Source organism: Aquarana catesbeiana, linkage group LG04 (assembly GCF_042186555.1).
Source record: "Aquarana catesbeiana isolate 2022-GZ linkage group LG04, ASM4218655v1, whole genome shotgun sequence".
NCBI classification, from domain to species: Eukaryota; Metazoa; Chordata; class Amphibia; order Anura; family Ranidae; genus Aquarana; species Aquarana catesbeiana.
In genome coordinates, this window is record NC_133327.1 from 673,847,129 (window position 1) to 673,860,842 (window position 13,714).

At 42.8% G+C, this 13,714-nt stretch overlaps 1 protein-coding gene across 1 annotated transcript in view; it reads right to left on the reverse strand.

The window, feature by feature from the left end:
• Positions 1-11,633: 11,633 nt before the first annotated feature.
• Positions 11,634-13,714, reverse strand: part of TMX4 (thioredoxin related transmembrane protein 4) — a gene marked incomplete at its 5' end in the record, with an annotated part of 27,889 nt that continues 25,808 nt past the window's right edge. The window contains 1 exon segment of the mRNA XM_073628624.1: positions 11,634-12,094. Coding sequence (XP_073484725.1) covers positions 11,784-12,094 — 311 coding nt within the window.

The following is a 13,714-nucleotide window of genomic DNA, read 5'->3' on the forward strand; positions in this document are numbered from 1 at the left end:
ATGTGCGTTCCCGCTATGCAGAAATGTGAATGGGGCCTGACAGCCGAGTGTCTCCATCTACTCCTTCCTATGTACTTTGGAGAGTGTAAGGCCAGCTTTATACAAGTACAATCTGATTGTACAATCTCTGTATAATTTCCTTTAAATTTACCAGAACTATGGAAGAAGAGGACCCATCTATCTATCTATTCACTCTGGATCCAATCAGGCATACCCTTGCACTACATAGCTGATGGCTATATCTAAAGGAAATTGTACCATCAGATTGCATATTGTATGGCCACATAGGAGGGAGAGGATGGAAAGACTCAGCTGTCTAGCCCTGTTCACAACTCTGTAGCGGGAAGTCACATTCCCACGTGTTTTATTCTTTGGCGCGTTTTCGTTTGTCACGCTTAGGGCAGCCCATTCACTTGAATGGGCTTCCCTTTTTGCGCAACAATTGCCCCAAAGAAGCTCCAGAATTTTTTTTCTTTTAGGAGCGGAGCATTGTTTACCATGCTTTTTAGAGCTTTTGCAGCGTGTTTCTAAAACACAAGGCAAAGCGTGCATTTTCTGTGCAGTTTGCCATGCACTTGGAAATGCACAGATGTAAAAAGGAGCCTCATTGTTCTTGTGAAAACACACCAAATTTCACTTTCAGGCCCCATTCACACCTAGCGTAGTGGGAGCATACTTTTTTGGTGCGTTTTTCCCATGACACATAGTTCAACCCGTTGATTTTAATGGGCTGTGCTACACGTGGCAAAGCAGCTCATGGAACATTTTGGCGTGTTGCACTTTTTTACCTTGTGTGACACTGAAGCTGTGACATGGGAGCGGGGGGGGGGGGCTGGGCTGAGTCCCCAGGTCTGTGTCAATAGATGCAGCAGCGGGACTCGGGAGTGAGCAAGCACGAGTTCCCCCGGGGAAAGCGGATTTCCCTGGTGGCACCTAATGAAGAGGAGGGGCCTGGAAGCCCGGCGGGGGACCCCACTCACTTATTCACAGCAGCGCAGCCTTTCTTTGTATAATATTTTGGAATGGAGGTTGTCTCACATTTAGGGTTGCAGCAGCACTAACACTTTTTTGAGTCTTTCACAGACAGGTTTTTTGGTTTTTGTTTACTGAACACTGTAAGGGATAGCGCAGTATATATCTTTTGGTTTTGAATTGTGATTTTGGTTGCACTTTGGCTTTAAATTGTTGTTAGTTCAGCTTTACAGAAGAACCCGTCCCTGCTGAGTGAAGAAAGTGATTATTGCTAGTGGCTATAGCAGCCACTAGCGATAATCGGAAAGTAAATCCAGCAGGCTGGTTGTACGCAACTTGATCAAAATCGATCAACTTGCTACATTCATCCTGCCCATACACGGTTCGAATCTCGGCTGCCGCGGAGAGTCTCGTCTACCATATCAGTGATTGAATAAAAATATATATATATATATACATACACACACACACACACACACACACACACACACACACACACACACACATACATACATACATACACACACACAAAATAAATAAATATATATATATATATATATATATATATATTTATTTATAGTTTTCATATCAGTAGTGGTATTCCAATCCCCTGAAGAAGCCCCAAGCGGCGATACAGGTCGGGAATAGATACCACGTGATCACTAATTATGTAAACACACCATTGATCATGTAATTCACATGTATTGGATTTTAATTTGTTTGATTTTAACTAGATAGAAATAAAAAACTATTTATAATATAAAACTACATAGTTTATGTTGTCTCTTGGCAACGTTAAAATCCCATCAAATGTATGTTGCTCTGTGAATCTTCTTTACAGATCTTCTCTAAATTCTTAAAGTGTTACTAAACCCAGGACCCTGCATTCACTGTATCTGGTCTCCCACAGTACACAGAACATGGAAATGCAATTATTTTAGTAAATATAAACTGCTAAACACCTTTTCTCATCAGCAGTATATAGCAGTCTTGTGACTTCTATCAGTAGCTGGGGAAAGCTTGTAGGAGTTCTCTGACTGTGCTAAAAAACCGCAATACCCCTGACCCTCTGTCTGGACAGTGCCGATTGGCCCTGTGCTGATCACATGTACCCTCCCAAGAAAAAAAAAATCTCTCTAGCAATTCAGAGCAAACTGAGCATGTGCAGCCTGACTCCATAGACTGTGTTATCAGGAAATTATTAGGAGCTCCGTTTTCCGTAAGAAATCCTCCGCTTTCTTACACAATGCGGTGGATTAACACCTTAGGTTCCACAGTGAGTATAAATGATTTTATTGTTGTGAGTTTAGTAACACTTTAAGGTTTCCTGGCTGACGCTGGCTCAGGGGCGTAACTACCACCATAGCGACCCATGCGGGCGCTATGGGGCCCGCAGCCAAGTGGGGCCCAGTGAGGATGAGAGCACCGCCGGCACAGTCTCCCAGCCAGGGGAAGAGAGAGGAGAGGAAGAGGCAAGCTGTGACCTGTGCCCAATGCAGCGTGACCTGTGCCCAATACAGTGTTGCCTGTGCCCAATACAGCCTGGTCTGCCTGTGCCCCATACAGCCTCACCTGTGCAGAGGAAGAGGCAAGCCACCCGGATCAGTAGAGAGCTGAATTGCCCGATGAAAGAGCTTTCATTAGAACTTCCAGTGTTCCCGGGGCTCACGTCACATAGCTCCACCTCTTGGCCCGGCGCCTTTGATAGACAGAACGCCAATCAAATGCGGGACGTGTGACGTCATCAAAGGCGTCAGGCCAAGAGGTGGGGCTATGTGACGATGAGCCCCGGGAAGACGGGAAATTCAAATGAAAGCTATTACAGCGGGCAATCCCGCTCTCTGATGATCCGGGTGGCTTGCCTCTTCCTCTGCACAGGCGAGGCTGTATGGGGCACAGGCAGACCAGGCTATATTGGGCACAGGTCACGCTGCATGGGGCACAGGTCACGCTGCATTGACACTAGGGCAGCTGTGGGGGGGGGGGGGGCTGTTTGCAGGGAGGCCCCATACAACATTTTGCTATGGGGCCCTGCTATTTCTAGTTACGCCCCTGCGCTGGCAACTCGAAGTTTCAGCTCTCTCCATAAAATTTTCTATAGGATTAAAGGTCTGGACACCGGCTAGGCCATTCCATGACCTTAATGTGCTTCTTCTTGAGCCACTCCTTTGTTATCTTGGCGGTATGTTTTGGGCCATTGTCATGGTGGAAGACCCATCCCCGACCCGTCTTCAGTGTTCTGGCTGAGGGAAGAAGGTTCTCATCCAAGATTTTACAATACTTGGCCCCGTCCATTGGCACCTCAATGCGGCAAAGTCGGCCTGTACCTTTAGCAGAGAAACAGCCCCAAAGCATCATATTTCCACCTCCGTGCCTGACTGTAGGGATGATGTTCTTAGGATCATAGTCAGCACCTCCAAACACAGTGACTCGAGTTAATGCCAAAGAGCTTAATTTTGGTCTCGTCTGACCACAGCACTTTCTCTCAATCCTTCTCTGAATCATTTAGATGTTCATTGGCAATTTTCAGATGGTCCTGTACATGTGCCTTCTTGAGGAGGGGGACCTTGCGGGCCCTGCAGGATTTCAATTCATGGTGGTGTATTGTGTTACCAATGGTTTGTTTGGTGACTGTGGCCCCAACTGCCTTGAGATCCTTCACAAAGTTCTGGGCTGATCCCTCACACTTTTCTCATGTTCACCCTTACCCCATGGGGCGAAATCTTGCTTGGAGCTCGGTTTGAACTTCAGCAAGTCATCTTCACCATGTCTAGATGCCCAAATGCATTGAGTTGCTGCCATCTGATTGGCTGCTTAGCAATTTGTGTTACCAAGCAATTGATCAGGTGTACCTAATAAAGTGACCGGTGAGTGTATATTTTGGTGCAAACAAATGATAATCACGCACACATAGGAACACTGTAAACATTTTTTAATGTTTAAATTTTCACCAAGTTGGCTTTAAGCTATTATTAGGTACTAGATGCTCAAAAAGAGCGTATCAAACAAATAAATTAGACCTTCAGGTCCAAGCTGTACATAATGACACAAAAGGTGAGCCTTAAAATCAACATTGTGCTACATACATCGTCTTTAGCGAAGAAGAGACGTTATTCTGTATTTAGAAATTTAAAAATCAATAAAAAAAAAAAAATTCCTTCACTTTCCCAGTTTGGCATTTTTTTTTTTTTTTTTTTACCATTCACTCAACAAAAATTTAAGACACAAATACAAAAAGCATATTACAACAAATGGTCAAAACAGAGTAACAATTTATCATTGCATAAAGAAGACCTCCACCCAAGGCTGTGGGTGGAGAAGAAGGGGGGAAGGCAACCTGGGGCCCCTCCAGCTGTTGCAGAACTACAAGTCCCATCGTGGCTCTGGAAGTAAATTGTAACTGCCAGCCTTGCAATGCCTCATGGGAAATGTAGTTCCGCAACAGCTGGAGGGCCCCAGGTTGCCTACCCCCCAACTACTGTAAATGATGATGAAATGTAAACATTACCAGCCTCCTTTCTTCTAAATTTCTCAACTTTAGAAACTGTTGGACAAAAAAAAAGGTGTGTTTTTATTTTTTTAATGAAGCAAAATTAGCATTTTTTTTTTAATGGAACAAAATTAGCAATTTTTTTTAATGGAGCAAAATTAGCATTTTTTTTTAATGGAGCAAAGTTAGCAATTTTTTTTTTTTTTTTAAATAGAGCAAAATTAAAAAGGCATTGCTAATAGCTTCCAAACACTGTGTGTGACCTTTCAAAGGAAACTGGTTTCTGGGGGCAACAGCTCAAAGTTTGATACCGTTGAAAACCACTTTGCACAGGGTGAGAGATGGGAGAAGTGTTCGGTAGGTAAGACCATGCTACATCCATATTTAGGGCATAACATAATACCAAGTAGACAGATCTGTGAATGAATAAACTACAAGTCCCTTCTGACACTGCGGCAGAAGGACTTGTAGTTTTCACCAAGCTTGGCATCCATTGACACTTCCTTCGGCTCTCTAACTGAAAGCCCATACAGAGGGCTGAAGGAAGAGTCCGCGGGAGCTCGATCTGCGCCCGCCATCTACAGAGTTGCAATGCTTTGCAGGCTCGTTAGCAAAAAAAAAAAAAAAAAAAAAAAACAGGTTCTTTTGCAAAAATAAAAAATATTTTTTTTTTTTTTGCAAAAGACCTGTATTTTTATTTTTGCAAAAGGTGGTCTTCGTCTTTAAAACTGGATTCTGGAGCAGATATGAAAAACAAAAAAAAAAAAAAAGAATGCAGCTCTATATTCGTTAATAAATTACAAGCTTTTTTTTTTTTTTTTTTTTTTTTAACTACAACTAGAGCAAGTACCTGAACGTTGATTTGGAATGAGCCTCTAGCAATCGCCTATATAGGTGCACTCAAACTGGGACAGGGAGGGGCAACAATGGGAGCCAATCAAGTGTGCTGCATGTAAATGTGTAGACAAGGAACATGCGGATAAGAGGACGAGCAAAATAAGCTAAGAGAGGACCTCATCAGTCCCCTGCTGCTCCTTCACTTTTTAAATCAGGCTGCATTAAAAGTCATTTCCCTGCCTGTCCACCCTTGTACGGTGCACACGCAGCTCACTGTAGAAATTTGGCAATGCCAAAGATGAATGAACTCCAGCGCGTGTACGGGAGGGACGTCGTCAGCCCCACCCAGCCAATGAAGGCAGCCGGAGATCGAGACCCAGAAGCCAAAAACGCCCAAAAGAGGTTGGCAGCCGTCAGGGAGCTTCAGTACTCCGCATCCCTGGATCCAAGGTGAGCATAGTTCTGCTTTATTGTATTCGATCGGTGTGTTTGCCTGGTGTTCAGCTTTTACGGAATCTATTGACTTTATAAGTTGTTAACGGACTGTATACAGGAAACCGATCAGAATAAAACTGTGGGCAAACGTACACAGATCAAATTCATTCAAAGATATTTGTATTTCAGACCATCCAGGTAGATTTACACAGCTCAGCCCACTATGCTGCAGTTAAGCAACACTTACATGAAAGATAAAAAAATAATAATAATAATAATAAACATTTTTTTTAAGCAATTTCAACAAAAACGCAAAAATAATTCCCCCTATATATTCCCAAACTAGGTTCATAAATAAGTAAAAGCTGGAACATCCAGGATCGTTTTCTGCACTGTATGCGCCTCCCAAGGAGAGGTAGGTGTACCCAACCTCTGATCCAATGACAGCCTAGAGTTCCAGCACCCCAAAAAAGGTACAACAAATCATGGATTACAATGGAAACCAACAAATCCATCCACCAGCTTCCAAAATAGTCCCAAAATACACCTCTCTGAATCTCCAATTACTGGGCTGAGCACTTCCATCACAAATGTCCTGGGATTTTTTTTTTTTTTGTACTTCTATGTTGTGACACCAGGAGGTCAAGATTGCTGACCATTTTATCACTGGGGTCACCAGATGCATCACGTTGACCAGGTTGGTGCCAACACAGTGCACTGACTGTAGGGAGAAAAAAAAAAGAATAAAAAAAATAAATAAAGAAGGACAGAAGAATTAAATATGCTGAATTTCTACAGACATGGCATGCATGGGCATTTCAAGCACCACATCCCTAAGTATTAAACCAGAAAGAATTGAGAGAAAGATATGGGACTTCAACATCGCTTTACATCTCTGAAATGAACAGATCTTTGTTAAAATTAAGACATTTTATTACATACAAAAAGTTAAGAAAAAAATAAAAAACTTGTCCCAATTGAAACAATTGTAATCTAATAGTTACCACTTGAAGACCGGGCTTTTTCTGGCACTTTTTTAAAAAGTTTAAATCAGTATTTCTTGCTACAAAATTAACTTATAACTCCCATACATTATACTTTTTTTTTTTTTTTTTTTTAGCAGAGACCCTAGGGAATAAAATGGTGAGCATTGAAATTTTTTAATTATGGAATTTTGTTTGAAAAAAAAAAAAAAATACTTTAACGAATTAATAAAAAAAAACACTCGTGGAAAGACGACGAAATACAGTACTTAAAAAAAATCTCCATAGGCAAGGTTCTAAACCCCCTTACAGGTTACTCGTTTAGAGTCACAGAGGATGTCTAGCGGCTCTAGCCATAGAATTATTGCTCTCGCTCTAACGTTTGCGGCGATATCTCACGTGTGGTGTGAACACCATTTACATAGGTGTGCGACTTACGCATGCGTCCGCTTCTGCGCGAGAGGGATGGGGGAGTTTTACATTTTTTTTTTTTTTGCCCATTTATTTTACTTTTTATTTTTACACTGTCCATTTATTTATTTATTTTGCTCACTTTTATTCCCGATACAAGGAATGTAATAGAAATAAGGATGACAGGTCGTCTTTATGGAGAGATCTGGGGTCAAAAAGACCCCAAATCTCTTCTTTACCTTAAGACCCCTTTTACACTGAGGTGTTTTCAGGCGCTTTTGGGCTAAAAATAGCACATGTAAAGTGCCTGAAAAACGCCTCCCCTGCAGCCCCAGTGTGAAAGCCTGAGTGCTTTCACACCGGGGCGGTGCGCTTGCAGGACCTTAGAAAAAGTCCTGCAAGCAGCATCTTTTGGGCAGTGTATACACCGCTTGTGCCCATTGAAATCAACGGGCAGAGCTGCCGAAGCGCCTGCAAAGTGCTTCGGCAGTGGCGCTTTGCGGGCACTTTTTAACCCTTTATTCGCCCGCTAGTGGGGGTTAAAAGCACCACGCCAGTGGCCGAAAAGCGGCGCTTTACCGCGAACGCCCCCCTGCCCCAGTGTGAAAGTGTCCTTAAAAGCAAAAAAATCTTTGCTTTAAAATAAAAAAAAAAAAAAAATTTAAAAAAAATGGTCGCTCCGGTCCTCCAAGGCCATAGAGGCGATCAAAGAGTATCTACTCTTTGATCGCCTATGGGAGCAGCTGGCCCCACAGTTGGATCATTTCTTGGGCGAACTGGCAGAAATGGTAAGCCTGAAAAACACTAGCAAGCATAGGGAGACGTCCCCTCCGGCCACTTCGGAAAACGCTCCAGCGGCTCATGAGAAACCCGGCCACTGGCTAAAAAAAAAAAAAAAAATAATAATAAAAAAAAAAAAATGGGGTTATCGATATCTTCAGCTATAATCTCAGTAAACCACTTGAAAACTGCAAACACATATATTAGGTATTGTGGTTTTAAGTGGTTAAAATACATCAAGCACTCCTAGCCCAGTTATCACCAGCACCTAGGACAGCTCCTGAAGACGCAGTAGCGAAACGCGTCGAGATTTCACAGCCTTTGAAGTCCCACTGTATACAACCAACAATTTTATATCTAAAATGGTCTAATATTGGTTTATCTTACAAGAATGGGTTTAGTGGGAGCAAGGCTGGGAGTGTCGGGTATATTTTAACTTTTGGATTACCCATGTATCAATTGGAAACCATTTAACTTTTTGTATTTCAACAAACGTCTGTTCATTCCTGAGATGTAAATCACCATTAAAAAGTCCCATATCTTGCTTTCAATTCTTTGCCGAATTTCTATCCAGTGAGAGAACATTTGAAAAGGCATATGATGGAACTGCAATATCAAGCTAAAAAAAAAAAAAAAAAATCACAAAGTATATTACGGATAGCTGGACTGTGGATTCGTGAGATAAATAAAAAAAGTGCTTCAGTGTGTAAAGGGGCCGGAGGTCACAGTGCGTAGCTATCCGGCTAAGGCAGGGTTTGGCCCTCCACAATTCCAAATGAATGCTTACAAAGTGAAATGCAGTAGCATCCTTGGCCCTACACTGACTGGTCAGCACATTTTTTTCTTTTGAGTTCCTTAACATGTATAGGAAATACAAGAAAATCTGTTGAATCTGAACTTTCACTACGCAGTGTAAATACATATTCTGTATGTTTATCGTTTTACCTACCAAGGGACATCTGATTGACACAAGTTTCCCAGTTGCACCTCCGAATACATTGCATCCAGCCTGCTCTCTGGACAACCAGCCAATATTACTACAGTGGAACCTTGGATTACGAGCATAATCCATTCCAGGAGAATGCTTGTAATCCAAAGCACTCCGCATATCAAAGCGAGTTTCCCCATAGAAGTCAATGGAAACGAAGATAATTCGTTCCACGTTGACTTCTATTACATGCAATACCGTATGTGGTCAGAGGTGGGGGGGGGGAGCCAGAGAGCCTCGGAAATACACAGGGACACGGCTGAACTCAGAAAGCCTCGGAAACACTCGGGAACGGAGTATTTGAGTGATACCGAGTATTTCCGAACAGCACCAAGTGTCCCTGTGCCCAAACGCGGTACTGCACCACTCATTAGCTTGAATTCTGTTCGTTTTGAGAGACAACACTCGCAAAACGAATCAGAATAAAAAAAAAAAAAAAGTTGCTAGTCTTTCAAAACGCTCGTTACCCGCGTTACTTCACTGTACATCTGTACTTCTGTTCCGTTAGCGGGGGGATTAGGGGGGGTGTTGGGGGTGATCCAGGATGTAGTGAAACCTCACACGGGCATACTATAGGGGATGGCACGTTTGCCCGAATGGGGATATGGTGTTCCATGCATCCCTGTGCAGGCGGATTCATCATTTTAATTGGGATGCAGCGGATGAACAGACACAGTTGCTGCTCCCAATTAGACAGCCGTGCGGGTCCGGGTTCACAGCCCTGAATGGCACGGCTGGGCGAAGCGACATTATGTTACATCGCTTCACCTTGTGGCCACTAGGAGCGCGCGCGCACCTGCTGCACTCCGAGCGTCAAATTTATTTGGGCGCAACGTCGCACGACCGCGCAATTGTCAGTTAAAGCGATGCAGTGCCGAATCGCAAAAAGTGCTCTCGTCAGGAAGGGGGGTAAAATCTTCCGAGGCTGAAGCGGTTAAAGGGGTTGTCAACCCTTGTGTTTTTTCACCTTAACGCATCTCATGCATTAAGGTGAAAAAATACCTGGCAGTCACCGGCCCCCTCCCAGTTTTACTTGCCTGAGCCCCTTCATCTCTTCGGCGGGGACGCGCTGTCCCTTTCTCCACTGGGTCCCGGCTCGTGATTGGATAGATTGATAGCAGCGCAGCCATTGGCAAATCCAATGGCCTGAGTCCTGCATTCGTGTCTGTGGACGTAAATGCTTAACTCTGGAGCGCGCCCGCAAAGTAACCCACTCGGGAGAGCGTTTCTCCTAGGGGGTTCTCTGATGTGGGGAGGAGCCGCCGGAGGACCCCAGAAAAGGATGTTCGGGGTCACTCTGTGCAAAACGAGCTGCACAGTGGAGGCAAGTATGACATGTTTGTTATTTAAAAAAAAAAAAAAAAAAAAAAAATCAGCCACAGAACCTGTGTTATTAATATGTGTTTGGGTTTAAAGGGATGAGGTGGCAACCCTAGCACCAGTGCACAAAGCAGGGTCCATAAAAGACATGGATGAGCGAGTGTGGGGTGGAGGAACTTGACTGGCCTGCACAGAGTCCTGACCTCAACCCGATAGAACACCTTTGGGATGAATTAGAGCGCAGCCTGCGAGTAGGGTTGCCACCTCACTTTTTAAAACCGAACACATATTAATAACACAGGTCCTGTGGCCGATTAAGGTGGTAATTAAACTCATTTGGGTGTCGTATCTGCATTAAATTAGCCTCATAGGTTGGACTTTTTTTTAACCTCACCTTCTATGTAACCTAAACAGCTGTGAAATTGAGAACAGCAGCTGTGTCTGTGCAACCTTTGCGTCCCAACTCACATGAATGGGACTGCCGTCACGGGGATGCACAGAGCACCCGTGCCAGCAAACATGGACCTCGCATGGCCATACACTACAGCACCTTCATGTCAACGAGGCCTAAAGCAGAGATTAGATGAGTGAAATCCCTGGATGTGTGCCGTCGCAGATAAGTGCAGAACAAATGAAAAACTGGCTGTGCAGAATTAAAGCGGTGGCAAAGGTGTCTTTCTGAACTTGCACCTACAGGTACGCTTACGAACAGGCTTACCCATAGGTACGATGAATATCTCCTAAAAAAACGAGCACCGTTTAGGAGATATTCAGATTGGTAATAGCCGATGACCTCACCCACGCACGCGCAGTGATGCTCTGCATTCCAGGGCATACAGCATGCTGTGGAACGCAGAGCTCCGCGTGTATGTGCGGGAGTGACGTCATCGCGGGCCCCAGACATTCAAATAGCCGCAGCCACCCAGAAGGAAGACCGGGTGAAGATGGAAGGCGCTGGGTGAGCCGTGACAACGCTGCGCTGGGGGGGGAGGGGTTCCATTTACAGGTAAGTCTGTCAAAATGTGCTAGTATGTGCTGGATACTATAGTACATTATGTAATAAACCTGCAGGTGGCCCAAATTTTTTTTTTTTTTTTTTTTATCTTGGCAGTTTACCTCCGCTTTAAAAATCCTTTGGTAGGTACAACAGTAAAACGATTATGTATTTCAAGCTTTACATTTGCTTGAAGTTCTATTTTAGCCAAATATCGATTTACCGCAAGATTTCGCAAAATAGCTAAATGCAAATAATATATAATATAAACAAGTTCTGATTGGCAAGAGCTTAGTCACAAAACAATCAGAATTTTTTTTTTTTTTTTTTTAAATGTGCCATTTTCTTTTTTTTAACGAAAATAGCACATTTAAAAACAAAAAAAAAAACAAAAAACAAAAAAAAAAAAAAACAAAAAAAAAAAAACAAAAAAAAAAAAAGGACATTTGCATGCAAGACACTGACTTGCGCTACTAAAACGTAAAAAAAAAAAAAATAAAAAAACCCTTCAGCAACAAAACGACTCATCTTTGGTCCTTAAAAAAAAGTGAACATCTAAGCATACAGAATTGACTAATGTCCGCTCTCGGCCACTGCCTCACTCCTGCGTTGTCTCAAGGCACTTTCAGATTCGGGTGTGCTTGGAGGTGGTACATGTGTGCCGACCTCGCCTTCCTCTTCCGTCCCAGAGCCCTCCGCTGCAGAATTCTCCCCAGAACCCTCGGCATTAGAACTTCCAGCTTCTTCATCGCCCTCCGCTTTCTCATCCTTATCATCGTCATCATCATCATCGTTGTCTTCTTCTTCGCTTTCATCTTCATTGTCAGACACTTTCTTATCACCCAGGTCCTTCTCTACCTCTTCAATGTCTTCCGTAGGAATATCTGGAAAAAAAAAAAAAAAAAAAAGAGATAGAATTAATTCTTTCTATTGGGTACACCATTGCATGGCCTGTGTGCGGGCTGTTTGAAAGCTGCAGGAAGCGTCACTGAACTAAGAGAGCTCGCCAGCGCCGTCGCAGTTCATTGGGAACTACAAGACGCCTTCCGCGGTGGCAGAGGGGACTTGTAGTTTCTTCATGCACAGATTCCTGTGAATAAATGACACAGCTATGTGGGCCGAGCCCTGCACAGCCTTGGCTGTTTTTTAAATTGTGACAGCGAGTGCGGGGGAGGGGGTGGATTGGGGGGGCTGCGGGTGCAGGTGATGGAGCAGGTTACACGTTGCGCCCTGAATACGGGTGTAACATGCTCCAGCAGGAACTGGATGAATTTTGCTCTGTGTGTACCCCCTATCTGTTCAACAGAAGCTGGATTTTAGGCTGCCACATCCCAGAATCAGGGTGGATGTAAATCAATGATTTTTAAAAACTAAATAATAAAAAATAAAAATAAATAATAAAAATCAGATTTTTGGGATTTAGATCGATTTTTTGGATTTTATTTTAATAAAATGATTTTGGAGTAAACATCTATTTAAGATACATTAATAATTTAGTTTATTCGGCATGGAATAGAGCTTAGTTATGTAGCATGAAGCTGTATATTCTGCAATATTTACATTTTTTTTTTTAGTAAACTCATTCAATGAATGCAAGCTCCGCAAACTGAGATAACATGCACTGCAGTGATGCATTCACACAATTTCCCAGTAACAATGAGATAAAACAAAAGTTCAGGAATATTCCTTTATCCCATTGTTTTGCAAATCTATGTACACTACAAACTGTATGATTGAATCAGATCTGATATCGCTGTTTTACTAACCTGACAGCTTATTATTGTAAATAGGAAACCTTCATTTTGTTTGCAAATAAAGATTTCTAACTACCAGTAAGAATAAGTCCTTACATTTAAAGAGCACCTGTCATTTCAGATCCATCATGGCAGCACCTGTTAGCGGCATTTACTCATTTGCTGCCGCCATGTCCCTCACCTTGTTGTGTCACTGCCGCATCACCAGCGTCCTATTAAAGTGAATGGAACTGTCGGGGAGTCAACAACAGCGGGTCAGAGGAGGCGACGTTGCGGGACAGAATTGACAGATGCCCTTTAAAAATTATGGGATTTAAATCGAACCATTTTATTAGTGATTTAAATCAAATCCACCCTGTCCAGAATATAAAAAATGGGTGTTCCTCATTTAACATGGGACTTAAAAGGCTCAAAGAGTAGGCATATGGTTGCATTAAAAAAAGTTATGATTTTCTCATGAAACAATTTTTGTACAGTTTAAAAAAAGTGTCACTATTCAAAGCATTGCATATAAAAATGGGGGTACATAGTTGCTTGTGGCGAAAAAACGCCCAATGATACGGTTACAATACACATACAGGGGCTACACGAGCCAATACCAACGCGTTTCAGCGTTCTGAGACTCAGAGTAATAAAAAAGCACTTTATTATCAGTATTGTTTTTTTTTTTAATATGGCTGCAGTTCTACAAAAGTGCTTTACTAGTATACTTTTTATACATTCTTTATATTTATAGATCCCTTTGCAAAT